The sequence below is a fragment of the Syngnathus scovelli genome, chromosome 4 (assembly GCF_024217435.2).
Source record: "Syngnathus scovelli strain Florida chromosome 4, RoL_Ssco_1.2, whole genome shotgun sequence".
Classification (NCBI taxonomy): domain Eukaryota; kingdom Metazoa; phylum Chordata; class Actinopteri; order Syngnathiformes; family Syngnathidae; genus Syngnathus; species Syngnathus scovelli.
In genome coordinates this window covers 6278957-6306170 of record NC_090850.1, presented here as the reverse complement: position 1 = coordinate 6306170, position 27214 = coordinate 6278957, and the positions used below count along the sequence as shown (strand labels likewise).

The 27214-nt window shown below is 46.7% G+C and overlaps 1 protein-coding gene and 1 non-coding gene across 2 annotated transcripts in view; both read right to left on the bottom strand.

Moving 5' to 3' along the window:
* The window catches only part of LOC125966807 (xylosyl- and glucuronyltransferase LARGE2s), a 194593-nt gene extending 177115 nt beyond the window's left edge, over positions 1-17478 (bottom strand). The window contains exons 1-3 of the mRNA XM_049717268.2: positions 17421-17478; positions 15211-15317; positions 15046-15096 (exon numbers count right to left, since the gene is read on the bottom strand). Of these exons, the coding sequence (XP_049573225.2) occupies positions 15046-15096; positions 15211-15317; positions 17421-17478 (216 nt within the window). The remainder of the gene's footprint in view (positions 1-15045; positions 15097-15210; positions 15318-17420) is intronic.
* Positions 17479-23687: 6209 nt separating this feature from the next.
* On the bottom strand, positions 23688-23851 carry LOC125967842 (U1 spliceosomal RNA). The gene has a single exon (XR_007480913.1). It is a non-coding gene; the product is annotated as a U1 spliceosomal RNA (small nuclear RNA).
* Between the last annotated feature and the right edge of the window lie 3363 nt (positions 23852-27214).

The window sequence follows — 27214 nt, the reverse complement described above, 5'->3', positions numbered from 1 at the left end:
TTTTTTTTTTTTTTTTTTTTTTTCTGCTCCTCCTTTTTATTTATTTATTTATTTATTTATTGTTATGTTATTTATTCATTATTTATTCAGCACGCTTTTGTTATACTTGTTTACTTGTTTGTCTGTTGTGAGCCATGTCTTGTCACCGTGGGATAGGGGGGAACGAAATTTCGGTTTCTTTGTGTGTCTTTGGCATGTGGAGAAATTGACAATAAAGCTGACTTTGACTTTGACTTTGACTTTGAAAACGCAGTAAAATAAAGTGGTTGCATTCTCTGCTTGATTGACCAGCTGCAGAGGAAGCAATCAAAGTTGTTCTGTTTCCCACAACATCTAAAACACCCCCTGTTCTGATTTGACCAGAGGCCGGGGGTTCACCAAACCTGTCTACTCTTCCCCCCCACTCTGTTTCTCTTAATAAATATGCCCTTGCAGGGTGGAGAGTTCAGACCTCCATTCGAATATCGCTGCACGCACAGCGACGAATGGACTCTCCACCTGCAGGTGTCTAAAAGGACTTACTTGTCTCCCATGTGGTTCTTGCAAAATAAGTTGAAGTGAGCGAATCTCTAACAACACCCCTAGCGGCTCCCTGGAGCTCTTGCAACAATGTGTGAAAATGGAAAAAGATGGGTTTTTTTTCGTTGTTTTGTTTTTTAAAATATGGTTTTTAGATGGTAATCATGACACAAACATTTTTATGCTGTAGAAAATGTATGTTGTAAATACATAAAAAATACCGAATTTCAGAATGGCGCAAAATTGCGTCATAGCAAGCGACACAGCACAGGCGAGTTGTAAACAAACAGGTGTGTGAGTGACGGGCCATGTATTCAAATGGCAAAAAGAGAAATATTGCTGATGAGAACAGAGGGTTTAAAGGGCATGTAAAGACACTATGGGGTCCCAAAATGTGTTTGATAAAGATGGACTTGAATTTTTGGAAACTGTTGTGAATTTTTAAATAAAATTGCGAATTGAGGAGTAATCGATGAAAAATCAAAGGTTTATATGTGATCGTTGAAGTTCATCCCGAAAATTGCCGAAGTGACTGTGACATAGATTATAGAAGGCCGAGCGTTGCCGAGTTACTTAGCCCATGTAATCATAATGGCGGATGCAGAAGTGGAAGCGATGTCGTCCGACAAATCACCCTCAGATGATTCTTCACCTTCAGACGAAAATGAAGAAGAGTATGAATTCTTTCTTGGGGTACAAGGCTACCAATTCGAACCGGTGAGAAGTATCCCAGCGGGAGAAAATCAAACCGAAAATGGCGATGATCGTGGTCATGGGCAGGGCCATGGTCAGGAAAATGCGGATCAGCTTGGAAATACTGACTGGTCCGTAACAAAATATCCCATAATTAACTGCCTAAATAATTGTGAATAATTTAAAACTATTCTACTTGTAAATACCTACGCGCAAAATGGGAAAAAATAAGATATTCTAACCGGAGATTGCATTGACCTAATTTTCACATGGTCCTTGTTTACATTTTGCATTTGACACGTGTTAGAGATTTGCTCACTCCAACTTATTTTGCAAGAACCACACGGGAGACAAGTAAGTCCTTTTAGACACCTGCAGGTGGAGAGTCCATTAGTCGCTGTGTGTACAGCGATGTTCGAATAGAGCTCTGAACTCTCCTTCCTGCAAGAGGATATTTATTAAGAGAAACAGAGTGGGGGTTGAGAGTTGACAGGTTTGGTGAACCCCCGGCCTCTGGTAAGATCAGAGCAGGGGGTGTTTTACGATGTTGTGGGAAACAGAACAACTTTGATTGCTTCCTCTGCAGCTGGTCAATCAAGCAGAGGAAGCAACCACTTTATTTTACTGCGTTGTGAGAGCAAGACAAGATTGGTTAATCATTATAGTCTACATTCCAACATGATCCTATGATAAAGATAACCTGGAAAACCCTAACAACACGGACAGCTGTCAAGTGCCACGTTATAGCTCTTCTATTGTAAGATTTATCTGTTATGGTTTTTCTATTGTAAGTTTAACTTTGGGTACTTTGAAAGTGTCATTTTAAATTGTACTTTGCTAGGTGTCCGTGCACACAATGTGTTGTGACGACATCTGCTGTGGAGTCTTCATGTTGTCAAGAATTTGAAAAGATTATGAGATCAGCGAATACTCTGAGCTGGTACCAGATAAGGCCCCACTAAGCTGCTTGACTGACCACCCAAGTTTCCAGGCCAATTGTCTAGGCCAGGGGTGCCCAATACGTCGATCACGATCACCTAGCCACTACTGGTCGATTGCGTGACATTAAAATGTTTTGGGGGGTTTTCGCACTTGATGCGTGCGCAAACAATGGCGCTAACAACACAACACTAATGCTCGCGAGTTCCCTCCAATTGTCAGATCCCTTTTTTTTCTCTTAAACTTAAGAAAGGGTATAAAAAGGGCAGCTGGACGTAGTAAAAAGATTTGAAAACAAAGTATCGCTTTCATAGGGAATGGGAGGACTTTTTTTTCACGATGACATATATCATATATATATATATATATATATATATATATATATATATATATATATATATAAAATAAATTAGTTTTTTAATGGGTAGATCTTTGTGACTTGGTCATTTCAAAAGTAGCTCGCGAGCTCAAAATTTTTGGACACCCCTGGACTCTAGGCCACTGGGTGCTGGAAGTTGCCTATCTACAATACAGGCAATAGTACCATCAGGCTATGGATTTTCCACAGCACGAGTAGGTATAATATTAGCTTTACTCCTAAAAATAAACCTAGATCTAGAGATTCAACTTATTGATTATTTACTCGAGCAAAGAAATGAAACCTGAATTCATAAATGCATTTGTGTACTTTCAGAAAATACAGACACACAGCATACAGACAATTTGTCCGTTGGTGTTGGGGAGTTGTTGGTCGCCACCACAGAATACCGTTTGCCCTCTTGATGTGTGAGAAAGATACGGGCCAGCTTCCCTAACCCTGATGGACAGCCTGGTTTCAAGTGGCCAACGCTTTGACAGATTTTTATGAATGACTGTCTTTTAGATTGTGATATCATGACCAGAAAAATTATTATAATGTAAAATTATATTTTGACAGTAAACATACTTTCATGGTTTTTCCACAGGTCAGTGTTCAATTATTGTGTCTCATTCAAAAGTGCCTTGTAAATATCTCTGATTTAAAAAAAAATACCATAAACACCATAATGTTTGGTTGTTACATAGTACAGAATACAGGAGAACCCATTGTCGTCGTATAGATTCCGTTGCGGGGAAATTATGTAAACTGTGGGGTTTGTGCTTATTGCTACAAAATTGGACAACACAAACCTTCACCATCGTGGAACAGACGTTTAAACACAAATTTGTATACAAAATTTAGCTTATATGTGAAGTATTGGAGACAAAACACCAGGAAATTGTATGGATCTTCGCGCTATCAATCGGCAAGCAATGGGGGAGTCCTATCATCTCCGTCACGGTAGCATGTGATCCAGAATGGCGCGGTTCATGACAGGGGCAAGAAAGATTGAGAAATACAGACAAATTGACTGCGTTTGGCTCACAAATGCAATTTTATTTCAAATTCTATAATATTATTTGGATACAGGTGAATATAATCAAACATTCTGAGTGTTTTTTAAAACATGTTAAAGGTGCCTTTACATACGCTTTAAGAAAGAATGGACTCAACTATTTGCTTTCTTTGCCAATGCTGAAGGATTGCCTTAATGTTTGATTTGCAATAAGAAGTTGTCAAGTATAACAAGAAGAGCAATTTGGAGCGACATTTTCAGCTAAAGCATGCTAAATTTGCTGCTGATCACCCAGTTGGAACTGAGAGGAACGGTGCAATTTGAGGAACGAAAAAACAGTTTCAAGAAGTGGATTGCATGTCCAAACTCTACTACTGCTGCAAATTTTGTTGCAGCCCGGGAGATAATAAAGCGCGGAAAACCATGCACCGATGACGAGTACATGAAGGATTCATTCGTTATAATAGAGTACCTATTTTCAGACTTCAAAAACAAAACCGAGATCATTCAGAAAATTAAAGATATGCCTCTCTCCGCAAAAACAGTGAAGGAAATGATAATTTGAATGGCAAACAATATCACCGATCAGCAAATCAAGGACATCAATTCAGCTCCAGCTTTCTCAATTGCCTGTGATGAGTCGTGTGACGTGACCGATATCGAACAGACAGCTCTGCTATGCATGTACGTGAACTCTACTGGGCCGCAAGAAGAAATTGATGCCACTAAAAGGCCATGCATGGGGGGAGGACATCTGTGAGGCTGTGCTGCAGTGTTTAAATGACAGAGATACACACTGTCGCTACAGACGGTGCACCGAGTATGAGAGGGTCGAAAAAGTTTGTGACTTCACGACAGAAAGCATTAGATCGAAATTTGCTTGCATTCCATTGCATATTGTACCAAGAAGCGTTGTGTGCATAAACATTCCCACTGGAGTATATGGAGGTAATGAACCTTGTCATCCATATTGTGAACAAAATAATCGCAAAAGCATTAAACCACCGCCAGTTCCGTGAATTGCTAGATGCCGATCTCCTGCTGCACAACAAAGTCCGCTGGCTATCCAGGGGCGACCTTTTGCATTGCTTTGTTGCTTTGTCAAAGTCAAAATCAAAGTCTGCTTTATTGTCAATTTCTTCACATGCCAAGACACACAAAGAGATCAAAATTACGTTCCCACTATCCCACGGTGACAAGACAGTTCACAATGTACATACAAGTAAACAACACAAGAAAAATAAAACAAGAAGACACAATCAATGAATAAATAAGAGTGATGAATAAATAATGAATAAACAAATAACACAATAAATAAGTACAGGATGCTACACAGAAGGGGGAAGAGAGTTCAGGATCCTAACAGCCTGGAGAATTAAGCTGTTGGTGAGTCTGGCGGTGCGGGAGCGCAGGCTCCTGGGGTCAATTTGGCTCTTTGAACATTTTGGGTTGCCGACCCCTGGTCTAGAAAATGAGCACAACAATAGTCCAAACATAAAACTTTTTAAAAAAGTGTATAAAAACTGGTTTCTTAACATGTATGAGAAAAAAAAGACAAATAGAAAAGAAAAATAGCCAAACAGGCAAAAAGGAAACAGAAAAATGAGTCTGAAAGTGCGTCTACTTCTGTTCTGTTTTATTCATTTATAGGTTGAATTATTAGTTTAATGGATTAAATGAGAAAGGCGTAGAAATCTAAAAAGCTCTGCTTCCTCCTACTCCTTTTTGAGCATTCTATGTCGTTGCTTTTTTTCAGTTTGTTGTTTTTTTCCGTGAGTCGTCACCTTGGTGGAGGGGTTTGCGTGCCCCTATGATCCTACGAGCCATGTTGTCGGGGGCTTCATGCCCCTGGTAGGGTCACCCATGGCAAACGGGTCCTAGGTGAGGGGCCAGACAAAGTACGGCTCACAGAAGCCCCTTATAATGAGGAAAATAAATGGACTTCGTTTTCCCTCGCCCGGACGCGGGTCACCGGGGCCCCCCTCTGGAGCCAGGCCTGGAGGCGGGGTTCGAAGGCGAGCGTCTGGTGGCCGAGCCTTCACCCATGGGGCCTGACCGGGAAGAGCCAGAAAAGGAAATGTGGGTCCCCCTTCCCATGGGCTCACCACCTGTGGGAGGGGACAAAGGGGTCGGGTGCAGTGTAAGCTGGACGGTTGCCAAAGGCAGAGACCTTGGTGGTCTGATCCCGGGCTGCAGAAGCTGGCTCTTGGGACATGGAATGTCACCTATCTGGCTGGAAAGGAGCCCGAGCTTGTGTGCGAGGCAGAAAAGTTCCAACTAGACATAGTCGGACTTGCCTCCACTCACAGTTTGGGTTCCGGTACAAGCCCTCTCGAGAGGGGCTGGACTCTCTTCCACTCTGGAGTTGCCCACAGTGAGAGGCGTCGAGCAGGTGTGGGCATACTTATTGCCCCCCGGCTGGGCGCCTGCACATCGGGGTTTACCCCGGTGAATGAGAGGGTAGCCTCCCTCCGCCTTCGGGTGGGGGGACGGTTCCTGACTGTTGTTTGTGTCTATGCACCAAACGGCAGCTCAGAGTACCCACCCTTCTTGGGGTCTCTGGAGGAAGTGCTGGAGAGCGCTCCTTCTGGGGACTCCATTGTTCTACTGCGTGACCTCAATGCTCACGTGGGCAATGATAGTGAGACCTGGAAGGGCGTGATTGGGAGGAATCCCCCCCCCCCAATCTGAACCCGAGCGGTGTTCTATTATTGGACTTCTGTGCTCAACACAGATTTTCTATAATGAACACCATGTTCAAACATAAGGGTGTCCATGTGTGCACTTGGCACCAGGACACCCTAGGCCGCAGTTCGATGATCGACTTTGTAGTTGTGTCATCGGATTTGCGGCCGCATGTTTTGGACACTCGGGCGAAGACAGAGGCAGAGCTGTCAACTGACCACCTGGTGGTGGGTTGGCTCCGATGGTGGGGGAAGATGCCGGTCCGACCTGGCAGACCCAAACACTCTCTGAGGGTCTGCTGGGAACGTTGGCAGAATCCCCTGTCAGGAAGAGCTTCAACTCCCACCTCCGGCAGAGCTTTTCCCACGTCCCGGGGGAGGCGGGGGACATTGAGTCCGAGTGAACCATGTTCTGCGCCTCCATTGTTGAGGCGGCCGACCGGAGCTGTGGCCGGAAGGTCGTTGGTGCCTGTCGTGGCGGCAATCCCCGAACCCGCTGGTGGACACCGGCGGTAAGGGATGTCGTCAAGCTGTAGAAGGAGTCCTATCGGGCCGTTTTGGTCTGCAGGACTCCGGAGGCAGCTGACAGGTACCGGATGGCCAAGCGGAACGCGGCTTCGGCAGTTGCTGAAGCAAAAACCCAGGCGTGGGAGGAGTTTGGCGAGGCCATGGAGAATGACTTCCGGACGGCTTCGAGGAAATTCTGGTCCACCATCCGGCGTCTCAGGAGGGGGAAGCAGTGCAACGTCAACTCTATTTACAGTGGGGATGGCGTGCTGCTGACCTCGACTCGGGACGTCGTGAGTCGGTGGGGAGAATACTTCGAAGACCTCCTGAATTCCACCTACACGCCTTCCATTGTGGAAGCAGGGTCACGGGACTCTGAGGCGGACTCTCCAATCTCTGGGGTCGAAGTCACTGAGGTAGTTAAAAAACTCCTCTGTGGCAAGGCCCCGGGGGTGGATGAGATCCGCCCGGAGTTTTTAAGGGCTCTGGATGTTGTGGGGCTATCATGGCTGACATGCCTCTACAACATTGCGTGGACATCGGGGACAGTACCTCTGGATTGGCAGACTGGGGTGGTGGTTCCCCTCTTTAAGAAGGGGGACCGGAGGGTGTGTTCCAATTACAGGGGAATCACACTCCTCAGCCTCCCTGGTAAGGTCTATTCAGGGGTGCTGGAGAGGAGGGTCCGTCAGGAGGTCGAACCTCGGATTCAGGAAGAGCAGTGTGGCTTTCGTCAGGGCCGTGGAACAGTGGACCAGCTCTACACCCTCAGCAGGATCCTCGAGGGTGCATGGGAGTTCGCCCAACCACTCAACATGTGTTTTGTGGACTTGGAGAAGGCGTTCGACCGTGTCCCTCGGGAGGTTCTGTGGAGGGTGCTTCGGGAGTACGGGGTGCCGAGCCAACTGATAAGGGCGGTTCGGTCCCTGTATCACCGATGCCAGAGTTTGGTCCGCATTTCCGGCAGTAAGTCGGATTCGTTCCCAGTCAGGGTTGGACTCCGCCAAGGCTGCCCTTCGTCACCAATTCTGTTCATAATTTTTATGGACAGAATTTCTAGGCGTAGCCGAGGCGTTGAGGGGGTCCGGTTTGGGGACCTCAGCATTGCGTCTCTGCTTTTTGCAGACGACGTGGTGCTGTTGGCTTCTTCAGGCCGTGATCTCCAGCTCTCACTGGAGCAGTTCGCAGCCGAGTGTGAAGCGGTCGGGATGAGGGTCAGCACCTCCAAATCCGAGTCCATGGTCCTCGATCGGAAAAGGGTGGAATGCTCTCTCCGGATCGGGGATGAGATCCTGCCCCAAGTGGAGCAGTTTAAATATCTTGGGGTCTTGTTCACGAGTGAGGGGAGGATGGAGCGCGAGATCGACAGGCGGATCGGTGCAGCGTCGGCAGTAATGCGGACTCTGTACCAGTCTGTCATGGTAAAGAGAGAGCTGAGCCAAAAGGCAAAAGGCAAAGCTCTCAATTTACCGGTCGATTTACGCTCCTACCCTCACCTATACCCATAGCTCGTGACCGAAAGAACGAGATCCCGGATACAAGCGGCCGAAATGAGTTTTCTCCACAGGATGTCCGGGTTCTCCCTTAGAGATAGGGTGAGAAGCTCCGTCATCCGGGAGAGACTCGGAGTCGCTACTCCTCCACGTTGAGAGGAGCCAGATGAGGTGGCTCGGGCATCTCATCAGGATGCCTCCTGGACGCCTCCCTGGGGAGGTGTTCCAGGCATGTCCCACCGGTAGGAGACCCCGGGGACGACCCAGTACGCGCTGGAGAGACTATATCTCTCAGCTGGCCTGGGAACGCCTTGGGGTCCCCCGGGATGAGCTGGATGAAGTGGCTGGGGAGAGGGAAGTCTGGGAGTCCCTCCTGAAGCTGCTGCCCCCGCGACCCGACCCCGGATAAGTGGAAGAAGATGGATGGATGGATGGATGGATGGATGGATGGATGGATGGATGGATGGATAACACAATTCTATAATGTCACCCCTTGGTTAAGTGAAATTGGTTTAGTCTTCTTTTCACCTCTGGGTGTTGGGGGATGAGAAAACTATCGACTGTTGTTCTTGTCGAATGCCAAATAAATGAGATGCACACAAAAAGGTTAAAGCCATCATTCTTAACTTTTTTAAATTATTGCTGTTCCCTGCCAATTTTATGTATGATAACTGTAATGTTCAGAATTTTTCACCGTCCCAGGAAAAAGCCTCTTCTAAAAAAAGATGCACAAGGAAGCTTGCAAAAGGTTTGCTGAAGACAAGCAAACTAAGGATATGGGTTACTGGAATCATGTCCTGTGGTCTGATGAGACCAAGATAAACATATTTGGTTCAGACGGTGTCCAGCATGTGTGGCGGCAACCAGGTGAAGAGTACAAAGACAAGTGTGTCTTGCCTACAGTCAAGCATGGTGGTGGGAGCGTCATGGTCTGGGGCTTTATGAGTGCTGCTGGCACTCGGGAGCTACAGTTCATTGAGGGAACAATGAATGCCATCATGTACTGTGGAATACTGAAGCAAAGCATGATCTCGATCTCAAAGATACAAAGAAAACTCCCCTCATAAGATCCCGGTCAGCATATTGTGAGTCGCTCCGGCAGACACCAAAGCAGCAGTGTTTGGTTGTAACCATGATATCCTGTTATTCTTATTAAAAATATTTCGTATTATAGCGAGTTGGTCGTTTGCGCTCCAGCTGTTCACTACTTGTGCGGCTCTTGTGTTTGTCCGACCATGCTGCGGCCGCGGTGCATGCGCAATTCGCTGTTCTACAAATAGTAACTTTGGGGTATTTGTGACAAGCCCCAATCAGTGTAGAACCACCACTACTCGCTTTGTCAAGTGCTGTGCGCCCCCTGGTGTCTGCAGGCCTCAGGCGCCGTTTGCAAAACAACTGCAGCATAACGTCCCTTTCAATCAGGATGGCATGAGCACAGCCCTCAAGCTCCCACTCCCATAAAATCAAACTCTACTGCGAACTTGCAACACTCCCTGACTCATCACCCATCAAACTCGGCCCACACTGGCATGTGCAACTGAATATAAGCTGACCAAAGGACCTTGAACGTGGCCTTTTTTTGAACGGAGACTTTCTGCTCTTAAGCATTGTCGCCAAAAAGGCCCAGCGCTGTATTTTACTTTCCTGAAAACAGAGCTTTCTGAACAAGAATTGTGATTGAACTCAACCAACCTGTGTAAGTCTAATTTCTGCTTCAGTGTCTTAGCATTCTCCTAAATCTGAAGAAATCAAACGAGCATGCAGTGAGTAAATTGGATAACAGGTGATTGGCAATGGCTTTTGCCGTGAGGCGCAGATAGCGCACTCCCTAAATTGTGGACAAAATCCAACAAATGGTGACCATCCGACGTGATTTCTTCAGGGGGAATAGCGCATGCTCCAGGAAAGGATTCTTCCTTCTGCGCTCTTGCTCAGTAATATTGCAGTCTGATCAGCACAAAAGGTAAGGGGGAACCTTTTTCTCTCTCCCAGTTTAGCAATGTTGTGGAGTGAAAGCGGAATACAAAATTAATAATTTCAGCTCTGTGTTCAGGAAGTGTTGTTGTATAGATATTTAAGCTTGTGTGGAACTTGGTAAAAGTGATTTGTGGAAAAAGAAAGAAAGAGAAAGGTGGTGAGGTCTTCGTCTGATCAACGAAGGGCGCTCACACCGTAGGGAACTTGTGGGTTGCCAGTGGCTAGCATATGGGCGCCAGAGTGGCCTCAATAGTAGACGCTTGGGGACTGTGCGCTCTGTCGCCTAAGGTCAGGGTCGATTGGATTGGCCAGGCCACCAATACGAGTCAGGGGCTCGTGAATAACAAAAACAAAAACAAAAAAACAGGTGAAGGCATCGCTGATATAGCAGGACGGATGCCGGAGTGGCCTCAATAGTAGACGCTTAGGGACTTTGTACGGTTGCCTAAGGTCAGGGTCGATTGGATCGGCCAAGCCACCGATACGAGTCAGGGACTCGTGAAAAACAAACAAAACAAAAAAAACAGGTGAAGGCATCGCTGATATAGCAGGACAGATGCCGGAGTGGCCTCAATGGTAGACGCTTAGGGACTTTGTACAGTTGCCTAAGGTCAGGGTCGATTGGATCGGCCAGGCCACCGATATGTGTCAGGGACTCGTGAAAAACAAAAAACAAAAAAAACAGGTGAAGGCATCGCTGATATAGCAGGACAGATGCCGGAGTGGCCTCAATAGTAGACGCTTAGGGACTTTGTACGGTTGCCTAAAGTCAGGGTCGATTGGATCGGCCAGGCCACCGATAGGAGTCAGGGACTCGTGAAAAACAAAGAACAAAAAAAAACAGGTGAAGGCATCGCTGATATAGCAGGACGGATGCCGGAGTGGCCTCAATAGTAGACGCTTAGGGACTTTGTACGGTTGCCTAAGGTCAGGGTCGATTGGATCGGCCAGGCCACCGATACGAGTCAGGGACTCGTGAAAAAAAAAAAAAAAAAAAAAAAAAAAAAAAAAAAAAAAAAAAAACAGGTGAAGCCGTCGCTGACATAGCAGGACGGATGCCTAGCGACTTCAATAGTGTGACCTTAGAACATTATAGGGCTGTCTAAGGCAAGGGACATCTGGGATGTCCGAGTCGCGGTAAAATATATTATTGTGTCTGTGTAAGAATGGTGATGTATAATAGGTCTTATTGTTTATATCGTGGCAGCAATGATGTTAAGAGTGTATCTCCGTGAAGACCGTGTGCAAGACCGCGCGGGTGCTGAAGTGGTGGCTTCTGAGTGAACGAGGGAAAGCGAGGAGGGGTGAGTGTGGGGTTCATACTTTACTCTTGTTTCCTACTGTCCCTTTTCTTCCGCTCCCTGTACTTATCTGTTTTTGCTGTGGTTTGTCAAAATAACCGGGTGATAAGAGTTGGGTGGACAAAAAGCTGGGTGGAACACATTGTGTGGCGTATGAAACTGGCAGTGTGAGGTTTTGCTGAGGCAACAGGGACGAGAAAGACTGAGACCGACATAAAGTAACACAGACTATTCCGATAGAAGACGGGCCCAACCGGGACAATAAAACAGACATTTAGAGGAGTCAGACAAGACTACTTATATAAGAATCAGCATGCAAGAAAGAGACTCTAAAAGTAGAGGTGGAGAAATTTGGAAAAGCTAATATCATGGTACGACAACAATTGGATCTTGTGTGGCCCTGTTTGGGAGAATTGGCTGAAAATAAGGCTAGAGAAAAGACAAAATTAGTATGAAAAAGTCGTGAGCAAATAGACCAAGCACAAAAATGTGTGTTTTTTTTCCCGCAAGATTTGGAGCATGTTGACGTACTCAAGGCAGTGGCAATAATTATGGCTGGATTTGATGAATTGGCACGCGAATTGGAGAAACTGCAAAATGCAAACAGAAATATGGTCAAAAAACTAATTGTAAGGCACGTCGCCGCAAAGTGGCAAAAATGATGACTGTCTTATTTCAATTGGCGTCGGCATTAAAATTAGTACGGGGCGTTAATGTCGCAGTAGGGACAGAAGCAGGGCAGGGGCAAGACATCGCGGGCTCCCCCTCCACGGCTGGTAGATCCACCGACGTCATCAGCCATGCAATTTGCCAAGTCAGCAGCTATGGGGGAAGAGAGAGCGGGGATCCAGGCCCCGATTGCTGAAATTGTTCGGGGAACAGTGCAATATGAGGTAACCGCCCAGGGGTAAATCGAAAGGGGGGGGGGCTTCAGCTAATTCTCTGCCGAGATCATCTCCTTCTACAGGCACGGAGCCTGACGAATGAGGGGATTTGGACCCGGAAGCAGAATTGGTGAGGTGCTGGAATACTAGGGAAGACCGCTGCAAGCCGCGAGCATATGTTGCTAAAAATAACCACGGACATGGTTGTGGAGGATACTGCAGAAAGGAGTTTTATGACACAGTAGTTCAAGGGGTACGACAAACGGTACACGATGTACTCTCTTCTGAGTTTGAAGATGAGACAGAGACAGAGGATCCACAGGTGTGTGCTCATGGCAAGCAGCAGGAGGAGGAGAAAGAAGGCCCCTCCATGGGAACTCGGCCAATCTTATCAACCGCGGACGGAGATAAGGGACGAGGCGCAACACTCACAGCTTCCAATGACAAGGCAGAAACAAACCCTATACAATATCAAACCAGATCAGCCACAAAGCCCCAAATACAGGCACCATTGTTGACAACACCGCACGACCCTCAAACCCGCATTTAATCTCCATTTAGCCTCACAGACCGCGCTTGTCTGACCGACAAGCTGCCCGCCCCTAGTGGAGGCGGTGCAATATTTATGCAGAGATTTACAGACGCGACACAAGGACTGCCATTGGCTATGGGTGATTTAAGAGCAATTTGTGGGACTAAGCTAACTTTTCTGGAGCTGAGGAATCTAGAGGAGATCGCCGGCACCAACAACTTGCGGGACGAACTCCCTTACGGGCGCGATTTTACGCGAGGTCGGTAGCGCCATGCGACAAATGTTTCCTGCCCCTTTGGGGTTCTTGTCGAACTGTGTCTTTCAGATGGGGAGAAGTGACACAGGCTTGGCATATTTGTCACGTACCAGACGCGAGTAGACAGAGGCCTCTGGGATGGATCCATCGGCTAGCCTGTTGATGACACAGTTATATCGGGAAGCGGTTTTGAAAGGCAGCCCTGTAGAAGTGGCTGACCAGCTAAGAGATGATCCGTCACTAACAAACGCTGATCAGACTGAGTGGAAAACACATTTTTTATACAAGATTTCAGGAGAAAGAAAAATCTAATGCGGATAAAGAGGAGGCAATGAGAAAAGAACTTTTGCAATTACAGGTGCAGGAAGCAAAACGAACGAAAACTGCCTACAAGAAAGACAAACAGATGACGCAACAAACATCACTGGACACTTCAAGACAGGCCTCTTCTCCTGCCCACGCGCCAATAACAGGTGAGGCAATGCCAACACAATGTTTTTGTCTCCACTCACCTTGCCTAGCGGGGTGGTATTGATTCAGTATGTAGATGACTTGTTGCTGGCGGCCCCAACAGATGCAGTAAGCCTGGAAGCCACTGATTTGCTAATGCGACATCTACACAAGTGTGGTTTCAAGGTTTCTAGGGAAAAATTACAATGTTGCCGGGCGACAGTATCCTTTTTGGGACGGATTTTGTCACGAACAGGGACCGCCATCTCACCAACACACCGTGAATCAATTTTATCACACCCTAGACCACAAACTGTGCGGGACATGCTGTCATTTTTGGGACTGGCAGGGTATAGTCGTAGTTATGTGGCAGGCTATGGAGAACTGACAGCACCTTTGCGAGCCCTGATTGCGGCGAGGGGAATGCGCAACCGGACTGCAGTTCTGGATTGGGACACCCAGTCCGAGAGCGCGTTCATCTCACTCAAGCAGGCACTTGCTACAGCAGCAGAGCTACACCAACCAGACTACACAAAGACTTTCTATTCAGACGTGTCTGAAAGGACCACCACTATTTGCGGCGTTCTTTTTCAGAAAGGGGGAGGGGACAGACAAGTTTTGATGTACACAAGTGTACAGCTAGACCAGACGGAAAAAAGGCATCCACCATGCACCAGATACGTGGCAAGACTGGCAAAAATCGTGCAGAAAACTGCACACATTGTGATGCTTCACCCACTTACAGTACTCACAACACATAGTGTAATGGCGTTTGTAACATATACAGCATTTACACTATCCCCATTGAGAGAAGGCCGGGTAGAGAAGATTGTGAGTGCACCGCATATTACATACACACACGAGGGCATCAACATGGCAGACGTGCTTTTGGAAGGGGAACGTCATCAGTGTGAAAGGAGAGCAGTAGAGCAGTTTAAGATCGGACCAGAGTTACAAGGGGACGCATACCCGGATGCGGAAATGAATTTGTACACGGATGGTTGTTGTTTCAGAGATCCCGAAGCAGGAGGCTTACGGACAGCCTGTGCAATAGTGGAGCAAAACATGCAGGGTCAGCTGGAAGTCAAAGAAACAGAAAAAATGGAAGGGAAACAATCAGCACAGCGAGCAGAGCTCAGAGCCGTGGTAAGAGCTTTAGAATTGGCAGAAGGGAAAAGTGTTAATGTGTATACAGACTCGGCATATGTTTGTGGAGTTGGACATGTTGAATTGATGCAATGGCTTAGAGCAGGGTTTTTAACAGCAACAGGGAAGCCAATTAAGCATCAGGAAGAAGTGATGAGGTTGCGGGAGGCATTGATGAAGCCCAGCAAGGTCGCGGTGATCAAATGCAAAGGACATAGTAGGGGCACAACTTGGGTAGAGAAAGGAAATGAGGCCGCGGATCAGGCGGCCAAACAGACAGCAGGGTACCGTCCGGTATACCAAATGATGAGCACCAAGGTAGATCCAGTCCAAATGTTTCTGAAAATAACGGTAGAGACCTTGTTAGAAAACCAAAAACATGCTACCCCAGAAGAAAAAACAGCTTGGAAGGCTAATAGAGCTTCCAAGGATGACACTGGCTTGTGGCGGCACCCAGACGGACGTCCTATTCCCTCGGCTCGACGGCTCCGTGTCCTGGTAGAGGAGACGCATGGGGCAGCACAGGTGGGTAAGACGCAGATAACACGAGCACTTTTGCACTGGTGGCACCCACACATGCGAGACACAATTGACAGGGTGGTGGATAATTGTCAGGTGTGTCAATTGCACAATATTCGGCACACTATGAAACCTCTCCAAGGCACGTTTCCATTGCCCCGGCAACCGGGTGAGGAAATACAAATTGATTTTACTGATATGCTTGATCGGGTGGGAGGACAGCGATATTTGCTGGTGATCGTGGACACCTTCACACGATGGCCCGAGGCATACCCATGCAAACGCGAGGACGTGGCCTCTGTCATCAAGGCCTTGGTGAAGCAGTATATTCCAACACACAGATTTCCTCAGCGTATTCGATCAGATAACGGACGACATTTTAAAACGAACGTCTTCAAACGGTAGAAAGAATTCTGGGACTCAAACATGCTTTCGGAACCGTCTACCACCCACAATCACAAGGAAAAGTCGAAAGGATGAATCAGACCCTAAAAAGCAGAATGGCCAAAATAATGGCGCGAACAAAATTGACATGGCTGGATGCGCTGCCGCTACCATTGTTGTCTATTCGACAGCAGTTCCCCAGACCAGCGGCAGGAACAGGGACGGAAGAAAAAATGGAGCCCCTCAGGTATAAGCCGTACTTCGAGGCGCTCAATTGTCTTGTTCGATTATTCTCCAAACAGGTCGGCGCAACAGGGAAAAGCAGTGAGCACCTGGTGGAGACTCTCACTACATCATGGGTCTACTTAAAAACTTTGAAGAGAAAGTGGACCGAGCCAAGATGGACCGGTCCGTACAAAGTAACGGAGAGGACGTCCCACGCCCTCCGCTTGAGGGGAAAAGGGGCAACCTGGTTCCACTTGAGCCAGTGCGCCCCAGCCCACTGCGAGGAATCTGGACAAGACGACGACTGATACATTGGGTGACACTGTCCTGTACGGTACTAATCTTAACACTTACTGTTGTAATACCACTCACGGTCGTTTTCAAATCCCAATACATTTCTAAGCCTACAAGACAAGAGAAACAAGTAACATTAAGGTGGCGTCGGGAACAGCCGCCAGTCAAACAGGCTGACACGTGCTTGGAACGATTTAGAGGGATGTCCCTGGACTACACCCTGGGCACCACACGAACCTATCAATTTGATGTGTGCCAAGTTTTCGTCTGTGCTAAAACCCCGGGACAAATTGGAGTGTCCAGAAAAGTTGCTAAAATTAGCGATCTGTATTTGTGCCCTTATGACCCTTCTGAATGCGACACCTGGGGTTTTGTAATAGCTTATACTGGCTCATGGATCCCAACTAATCCGATTAAAAAATTCAAATTGTAAAGGGGAGAATTGACTAAGGCAAAAACTGACACTAAAATTTTACTTACAATAACCACTTTCAATCCTGACCCAAATTACAAACAAATTGAGACATGGAGAGCATGCCGGGGGGATCCGATGGGCTATTATCTTTTCTTTGTGGCTGATATAGGGGGGACTGACCCCCTGGGGGTGATCAAGATTCGGTTAATAAATCCCGGAGCTAATGCGCCCCCGGGGGACATATTGTTGCTGCCGACGGCGAAAGTTAAGGTCTTTGATACTGAAACTCTTACACTGCCGCAGAGATTTCTGATGTATGGATGCAAACAGCAACTGATGTGGCTAAACGAACACAGGCTATTAATTGTATCGTGTGTGCACCCCCCAGACCATTGTTACGAGTAGTGCCCTCCGCTTTTGGGTGGTCTAGGGGCACTGACCAGAACCTTGAGCCAGCCACAAAACCGGATTGGTACTGTTTAATAGAGTTAATGTCTAAAGATAATGTGAGCCCTTTGTGTCGGGGTTATGAGGAAGTGTTTCCCTTGGCACCCGACATGGAACCACCAACGTTCCAGGTCCCTATGGTAGGAAATCATACGTGTGTGTTAAGAGATTTGAAGATATCTGAGGCTTTATTTTTGGGGGATCTACCGTTGGAATTGTGCACCCACTTTATGAACTTGACGGGAAATTGGACCGCAAAAAGATTGGTGAAAAGCAGAGCAGATATATTGTGGTGGTGCGGCAGTAGGCGTTTGGTGGGATAGCTGCCCCCGCATAGGGAAGGGACTTGTGCTTTGGTGTCATTGATCTCCCCTGTTACCTTGTTCTCTATAGACGGGGACCTTGCCGATAATTTGGACTGGTCCTCCAGGAGACATTACACGGGGAGGGTCCGTAGGGACTATTTATCAGAAGTGACGCGCACCACCTCCCCTGTATACATAGACGCTATTGGAGTGCCCCGTGGGGTCCCAGATGAGTATAAATTGGCCGATCAGGTAGCTGCGGGTTTTGAATCTATTTTTCTCTGGGTGACCCCAAATAAAAGTGTGGATCGAATTAATTATGTCCATTATAATCAGCAGAGGTTGGCTAACTTTACGACAGAGGCAGTGACAGCGATTCATGGGCAGTTTGTCACGTCTCGTCCCGAACTGCTCCACTATGTGTCTGTTGTCTTGGTTTCTGTCTGTGTGCTCGCCCCTCCCCTCCTGTGTGCCCATGATCAGTGTGATTATTCCCACCTACCTCTCGTTACCTGTCGTGTATATAAGTCCTGTCTGCCCTTCACCCCCTGTCGGATCATAGGTTGTGGTTGTTCGGTTTTGGATTGATGTTGCGTGTTCATGTCATGATGTCTTTTTGGTTCCTGTTCCTGTCATTGGTAATGTCACCCTGTCTTTTTGTTTCACGTCTTTTTGGTCAGTCTCGTTGTTAGGTTTTGTTAAGTCATGTCAGTTGCCGAGTCTGTTAGTTTGCGTTCTTCAATAAACCCTGGTCCAAGCTGCACTTGGTCGTCCTGCTCCATTTCCACCCGACCGTGACAGAATGATCCGACCACCAAAACGTCCAGCGCTTGGACCCCCCTCCACCACCAGGTCCCGCTGCGACACCCGATCGTCGTCCGAGCTTGTTCCAGCGCCATGGGCTCCGCGGCCGGCATCAGACTTCGCTCCCGCGACGCCAGACCTACGGCCCCGGTCGGACTTTGCTCCCGCGATGCCGGACCCGCGGCCGCCATCGGAGTGCCTCCCGGTGGCATGAGACTTGCGGCCGCCATCGGGCTCCACCCCAGCGTCGCAGGACCCGCGGGCGTCGCCAGACTTCAAGCCAGCTGCGCCGGACTTGCAATTGTCCCTGGCCCCGCTCCCTCTGCTGCGGCGCGTGGTGGCTCTTGCCGCTGCGCACTGCCCCGCTTTCCGAATGCCGCTGATCGCGGTCCGGACTTCCAAACGCCGCCGATTGCGGCTCTGACTTCTCGAATGCTGCTGATTGCGGTAATGACTCTCAGAGTGCCGCCAATTGCGGCAATGACTCCGCGAATGCCACGATTGCAGCAATGACTCCGCGAATGCCGCGAATGCCGCGATTGCGGTCCTGACTCCCCGAATGCCGCAGATTGCAGTTCTGACTCCCCCGAATGCCACCGATCGCGGTACGGACTTTCAGAGTTGCCGCCAATCGCGGTAGAGACTTCCAGAGTTGCCGCCAATTGCCGTACGGACTTCCAGAGTTGCCGCCGATCGCGGCACAGACTTCCAGAGTCGCCGCCAATTGCCGTACGGACTTCCAGAGTTGGCTCCGATCGCGGCACAGACTTCCAGAGTCGCCGCCAATTGCTGTACGGACTTCCAGAGTCTCCATCTGAGTGCATTTTATGTTTGGGTTGCCGCCCGAGTGCGGTTCATGTTTGTGTTGCCGCAGATTGCGGTTCATGTTAGGGTTGCCGCCCGAGTGCGGTTCATGTTAGGGTTGCCGCCCAAGTGCGGTTCATGTTAGGGTTGCCGCACGAGTGTGGTTCATGTTAGGGTTGCCGCCCGAGTGCGGTTCATGTTAGGGTTGCCGCCCGAGTGCGGTTCATGTTAGGGTTGCCGCCCGAGTGCGGTTCAGGTTAAGGTTGCCGCCCGAGTACGGTTCAGGTTAGGGTTGCCGCCCGAGTGCGGTTCAGGTTATGGTTGCCGCCCGAGTGTGGTTCAGGTTAGGGTTGCCGCCTGAGTGTGGTTCATGTTCCCCAAGTTGCTGCTGATTGCGGTTCAGGTCCCCAGTGTGTACCGCAAGTGTGGCCCTGGGCCCCTGAACGCCGCCGAGTGCAGTTCTGTTCCCCAAGTCGCCGCCCGAGCGCGGTTCGGTTCCCCAAGTCGCCGCCCGAGCGCGGTTCGGTTCCTTGGTTTTTTTTTGGGAAGTCGGGAGCCGTCCCTTGTGGGGGGGGGGGGGTTCTGTCACGTCTCGTCCCCAACTGCTCCACTATGTGTCTGTTGTCTTGTTTCTGTCTGTGTGCTCGCCGCTCCCCTCCTGTGTGCCCATGATCAGCGTGATTATTCCCACCTGCCTCTCGTTACCTGTCGTGTATATAAGTCCTGTCTGCCCCTCACTCCCTGTCGGATCATAGGTTGTGGTTGTTTGGTGTTGGATTTATGTTGCGTGTTCATGTCATGATGTCTTTTTGGTTCCTGTTCCTGTCATTGGTAATGTCACCCTGTCTTTTTGTTTCACGTCTTTTTGGACAGTCTCGTTGTTAGGTTTTGTTAAGTCGTGGCAGTTGCCGAGTCTGTTAGTTTGCGTTCTTCAATAAACCCTGGTCCAACCTGCACTTGGTCGTCCTGCTCCATGCTCCACCCGACCGTGACACAGTTGGCCGCCACGTCATTGATGGCCCACCAGAATCGCGTAGCCCTAGATATGGTGCTGGCGGAGAGAGGAGGAGTGTGTTCCATGTTTAAAGATGAGTGTTGCACGTACATTCCTAACAAGACTGCCCCAGATGGCACTCTCTAGAGCCCTCCACGGGTTGAGGGCCTTTTCCCTGGAAATGACATCAAACTCGGGCCGGAGTGAGCACTGGTGGGATAAGTGGATGAGCAATTGGTTTGGTAGATACGTGGGATTGATAGGGTCAGCAATAACGTCAGTAGTTGTAACTATGGGTGTGTTTGTGCTTTGTGGCTGTTGTTGCATTCTGTGTATCCGTTCCCTTTGCCAGAAGGTGATAGTGATGGCCATTGAGGGTAGGCAGCAACAGCCACCCGGGTACATGATGTCCACATTGGTGGTGAATCCGGAGGCGGTACGAAGGCTAGTTGAGGTGGCCGGGGAGAACCCACAGGAAGGCATTTTAACGGGGTAAAAAAAAATAATAATAATAATTATAAGAATAAAAAGGGGGCAGACAGAGGGATTATGAACACATACGGGTTTTTGGTGACCTCAGTTAAACTGAGGTCAACAGAGGGAGTGAAGGAATAGGGTCTCAAAAAAAAAAAAATAAAAAAAAAAAGACCACCTGCCTAGCTACAATAACAGATACGCTCACACCTCTTTGGATAAAGTATATAAGCAGACAAGTATATGCACATATTCAATCAATAAGAAAGACATAACCAGACATTTTTTGATATAAGGTAATAACAGAGGTTGCTACAACTTCATGATTCAATATGTATTTCTGTGCACTGCGAAATAACAAATGTCTTTTGATATATTGCTTAAATAGCTTAATGACCCTTAAGGAACCGTGTAATGCATGCCTGATGTTTTTTTTTTCTAAATCATGGACACGGCCAGAGTCGTCTAGAATGTTCAGTACTTGATTATATCTTTTGTTTTGATTAAACGTCATATGTTGCCTAATGCTAGATGCCAGCTGTTCGATTACTACTGAACGTTCTGCACAGAGGGAAATATTTTGCTTAACAAAGAAAAGATATGGTTGGAAACATGATTAAACTAAGAATATAATGATGTAAGCAAAGACATGGAGTACCAAAAGAACAAACTTTGCATAGTCAGGGAACATTAATAAATTGATGATGCCACAGCCAGAAGCTCACATAATTCTGTACAAAATGACAAAATTGATAGAATGGATGAGGTGCGACAATGTATGTGCAAGAATGGAGGAGAATGTTTACAGGAAGGTCACTTGGAGATAAAACCAGCCGGTGCCAGAGGGAGACAGACAAGCCAAAGATGATCGTCAAGGCTGAAAGACGGAAAGCAAAACAACAGCCCCCACACATCGAATCGCCCATAATTAGCATCCAACCCCACGGAACCAGCTCTCACTGAACCAGCACCCACTCCCATGGAATTAAACTCTACTGCGAACTTGCCACACCCCCTGACTCATTACCCATCAAACTCGGCCCACACTGGCACGTGCAACTGAATATAGGCTGACCAAAAGACCTTGAACGTGACCTTTTTTTGAACGGAGACTTTCTGTTCTTAAGCATTGTCGCCAAAAAGGCCCAGCGCTGTATTGTACTTTCCTGAAAACAGAGCTTTTTGAACAAGAATTTTGATTGAACTCAACCAACCTGTGTAAGTCTAATTTCTGCTTCAGTGTCTTAGCATTCTCCTAAATCTGAAGAAATCAAATGAGCACGCAGTGAGTAAATTGGATAACAGGTGATTGGCAATGGCTTTTGCCGTGAGGCACAGATAGCGCGCTCCCTAAATTGTGGACAAAATCCAACATTATCAACAATGTTGGTTATTGTGAACACACAAATAATGTATTTATTAATTTACAAACATTAAAATGTATGGATTTGGTAGATTTCAAGATCACACAAATTATTTATAAAACTAAAAAAAAGTACTCCCTAATAATATGCAGAAATGATTACAATCTAAGAAGGAGAAGGAGTCTTTTACAACCTAAGGTGCGCACCACCCTCAAAAGTATGTGCATATTGTCAATGGGGTAAAGCTATGCAATAATTTACCTGTTACAATCAAAGAAAGTAAACACATTGCCTAATTCGAAGAACACTTTAAAATTTTTATACTACAAAACTATAGTAATTTAAATCTTTTGCTTGTCTGTTTTCAGCTATGTAATCTATATCTTTATTTATTTTTCTTTCTAGAAGATTATTGTATAAACTGTTTTTCATTTCCAAAATTATCTTCCTCCGATAAATCAAGAGTTTCTCTACCTCGAAAAAACTAATCAGCAACCATGTTAAGAATTATGATGTATATAATGGGAAGGGAAAAAACAAGCAATAGCTTCTTCCTTCTCCTTTTTTGAACATGTTGATTTATTTGTCTTCTTGGCATAACATGAAATAATGTGAAAATGTAAAAGAATGATTTTGTGTTTGGTTGATCTCATGTTCAAAAATAAACTTCAACTTCAACTTCAACAAGCAATGCCAAAACGAAAATGCTCGTTCACAGGGGAGTTAAATAAAAACAAAAATCCCGTGCTTTCACGGCGGTCAAGCCAGCCGTCTCTCGTTTTCTCGTGGTCAAGCTAGCCGCTCTTTAAAAACAAGCGTGCTCTTATTTCAGGCGTTGCAGTAAAAAGGGTGAAGGAAAAGAAGAGCAGTGCGATACGCCGTAAAAGAGAGCAAATGGAAAGTATAGCAGTGCGATAGCATATGACGACGTCCGGTTATCAAAATAAAGGCTTTAAATTCCTACTATACCTCACCACGAGTGAAGAAAAAGAAGAGCAGGGCGGTACGCCGTAAAAGAGAGCAAATGGAAGCATATCAGTGCGATAGCATGTAAAGACATCCAGTTATCAAAATAAAAGCTTTAAATTCCTAATATACCTCACCATGTTGTAGTTTTGTTATTTTTCAATTAAAAATGTTTTATTGACATGTACATTTAAACTCTTACTCTTAAACTTTAATTCTGGTCGAAGGCCAAAAAGAGGGAACCAAAAGCCATGGTTGTGGAAGAGGTGTCAAGATTGGGGGGGGGGGGGGGGGGTGCAGGGACGTCTCCACCAGGAAGCGTTTCAGGGTTAAAGTGAGCGAAACTCCGATGAGCGGTGGTCCCCGGCTGACGACCCTGCAGCTCACCCAAGGAGGCATGACAGGCACATGTGCCCTGGTGAAACAACACCATACCTGGACAACCAATCACAACAGGCGAAACGACTTCAAAGACAACCAGAATCCAGTTGCAAGTGTTGGGACCTAATGCTTGTTCGGCGATGAGTGGACAGAATGAGTTTTGAGTGATCGGCTGCAGGGTAGCGCGGATGGAACGTGCTGAGCCCATGGCCCGGAGCTTGATTGATTGATTGCTATCGTTGTTTCCTATTGTTAAACAGTCTCCAAACTTCTTTCAAGTGTTGCTCTTGAATAGTAGTATTGTGAAGTTCAGACTGTCTACACGTTTATTGTTCAATTACGTTTCACATGGAATATGTGTGCCTTCTTTCACCGGTCTCCTCATGAGAGACCGGAGCCTTAATTCAGTGCTTTAAAGCGCTCTGCCACACTACCTAGAATCCTCAACTTCCATTTAAGAAGCAGGGACCAAGTGCCTGCTGTTGCCCTGAAACAGGATTTGCAAGCGTTTGGGGCTCATTTGGTTCAGGACTCTCAGTATTTAACAATCGAATCAGGGAGAGCACGGACGCACTTCCGTACTCTCACAAATTACGCAGTCGAGATTCCCATATTTGGAGAATTCCCAGGGGTCAATGTGACCGTCAGTGCAATGGGCACACTTCACCCTGGGTGAACCACCTTCGTGATCACGGTGTCACCCCTGCCAGGTGAGTATGACTTCTTATGCCTGGACACGCGACCACTTATTTTACATCCTCTCTGTTAGATGACGGTGCCATTTGTGAACTGGCGAATGGCGTGATGGTACTAGTGGGTTAGAATTGACTCACTGACAATGTTCCCTCTAATTTTTCAAGTGTCTGTGTAAACACACAAGCTCCCTGTGCACACTGTGGACCTCTTTGTGCAACACCAGATTGATTGATAAGTAAATAAATAAATAAATAAATAAATGAAATATTGTCAATGAGAACTTTAACTTGCTCGGGGTCAGATTTTGTTTTGTGTGACAGCAGTCTTTTACGCTCTTTCGCAATAATGTACCGATCCTCTGTCCCATCTTGAGTCTTTGTACAATTCCAACAGCTTTCAAATGACATTTTTGCTGAATGTGACGCTTGAAGTAGCCAAACTTCCATTCAGTCCATATTCTTCCCTCCGTAACCTCGCCTGCCACTTTGGCTTCACTGCACGTTTTGCATAGTAGACATTTCTCACTCGAAAAAGAGAAAGTCACACCAAGTTCCACTAACTTATCACCCATATGGCCACTTTAAAAGATTTTCAGCCAAGGGATCACATTTCGCAAGAACTAACTTACACTTGGGAGGAAATTGAGTCTTAATCGTCAAATCCAGATTCAGGAAACAAATCGGACAGGTTTACCACAAAAGATTCGCTGACAGAGTCGCCACTAGAGAAAGAACTCCCGTCGATCGAAAGGTCATCCCTTTGGAGCAACGGAAAAGTCTCAGCTGGTGGAGAGATAGCAGTTGTAATTAGCCTGTTAATTAAGGATTGGTATCAAATGAACAGGAAACAATAGGGTTACCAAAGCGCAAATTCCAGAGCTGTCTAAAGGCATAAAGTTTGTTACTATTACACCAAAACCAAATATCACTACGAGCAATGGGCAAAAAAGGGGCAGTGACATTGGTCATGGACCCACACCATGGAGTAGGTAGGGCGCCGAGCTTCTCACCGGCACCAGGTAATCTATCCATCCATCCATCCATTTTCTGAACCGCTTAGTCCCCACGGGGGTCGCGGGCGTGCTGGAGCCTATCCCAGCCGTCATCGGGCAGTAGGCGGGGGACACCCTGAACTGGTTGCCAGCCAATCGCAGGGCACACAGAGACAGACAACCAATCACACTCACACCTAGGGACAATTTGGAGTCTTCAATCGGCCTACCAAGCATGTTTTTGGAATGTGGGAGGAAACCGGAGTGCAGAGAAAACCCACGCGGGCCCGGGGAGAACATGCAAACTCCACACAGGGAGGGCCGGAGGTGGAATCGAACCCGCACCCTCCTAACTGTGAGCTTAGCTACATCGGACGAAAAAAGGGTTTTATATTTTGTCAGAGAGGCAACAGGGTAAACTTTATCCCATTTACAACAATCATGAGTGGGTGAAATGGATGAGTTTAACATTAAAACAACAGCACACTTAGGAACTATATTTGCAGGTATGATTTTCAAAAGAGGTCTTGGACCCATACATGCAATGCAACTGGTGTTAGCCATTTTTGCGGCTTGCTCAGCCATAAGAAGCCAGTTGTTGGTTTGACCGCTTATTCCTGTGGAGGCTATAAAATAGCTATCTATATCAGTGAGGAGCATACTTGTGATTTTTGCTCCTGCTGACAAGGTGTAATTATTTGTAACGGGACGGTCTGCGATCGACATTGTTTTGTTAATGCAAATAGCAATAGGAAAGTGGGGATCAATTCCAGAGGACCAAGCCCACAGTTGAAAACCCCAACAAGAAGTGTTAAAGTGGCATTTGGAGGACGAATTTGACCATCAGGGAGTGTAAGAGTCAAAAGGAGGCTTGTGCCCTGATTCTTCAAAGTTACTCGTTTAGCAAAGAACACAGCCTCTTCACTGGAACCAGAGAGCCAAAAATCATGCGTTTGTGTGGTGACAAGGGTGCCCCAGTCGGTGCTAACCGGGTGACTAGTTAAATACCACCAATATCCGAGCTATTTATCCCCAGTAGTGGGGTGACCATTTCGAAACCTTTTAAACTTTTCATAGGTAAAATAATAGAAGAAGATGTATTAGGAGCCACAGTAAACATTAATGAGTTATTGTAAGTCCAAGACAAAAGCCATGGTACGCAAGTTGGAACGCGGACGGTTTCTGGTGTACAAACATGATCAAAAGGGGATTTTGTGTTGCGCTTATGTCTAGCAATTTTTCCCCATGAGCCATATTGATGAGAATCAGCATTGGTAGTTGCCTGAGAGAAGAATGTTCGAGGCTCATGGTACTCTATCCATACAAATAAAATAACCCCCGAAAAAAAAAAAAAATAACACAAACCAGCAAAAGCAACCAAAAGCACATGGTAGACTGCGCAGGCTACAGCCCGATTAAAGCACTTTACGAATGACTCTCTAATGCTCACATTTTAGATCTCCTCAGAGTCAACACCCTGAGCTTCGGGTTGGTGTCTTGGAAATTGGCTTCTGCTAGCTTTCGTGTCAACCCTGGATCTTGGCACCAGGATCAGGCACTATTACCAGACTTTGCTCACCTTCCATACTTAGGTTGGGTCTGCGGAGATCACCTTTTTACAATGAGATAAATGCAGAAAACAAATAAATGCAGAAAAAACAATATTCTTTCCCTTCACATTTATGTAATTGGATATAAACCATATGTATTGTCTGAAACGGATACAATGGAGTTGGGAACTTTCCTCTCTGAGGTCTTAAATTGCCTTGTGAAAAAGCTGCAAAACCGTATGTCGTATAAATAGCTTCAACTTGTTTCACCATAGACGGAAAGGATGGTTCGCTTTGCCGTGCCACAACATCTGTCTTTGTAATTTGATCATTTTTCTCATCTTCATTCATCACATTCTCAGCTGCGGTACTTAAGCGAGCTCGCGCTGACACTGTGTCATCCATCATCTTCCTGTCTGTGCAACAGCAAGTTCTTTTTTATCTTTTCTTCGTCTTCCTTATCTTTCAATTTTCCTCTCATCTGGGAAAATGAGAATGTAATTTTGCTTTTTAATTTTTAATTTTAAGTCTTGCAAAATTGCTATATCCTTACTGCACCGAGATAAACTGTTAAATATATCTTTAAAAATAAACAAACAAAACAATCTATGCTCTTCAGAATGGGACCTGTTGGGTTGACAACATTTATCTGAAATCAATCTCAGAGGCGGTAGGTCTTTTTGGCTTAGCGTTTTCTTCTGCGCAGAAGGACGCATCCCAGACACACAGCAAGTGTGTCTGAGACCCGCGCTCTGCTCTGAGTTTTGCCGTGCTTTTATTGAGAGAGAAACAAAGGGGCAAGTGTACATGGTCGAATAGGTTTCCAGACAGGACGAACAACATT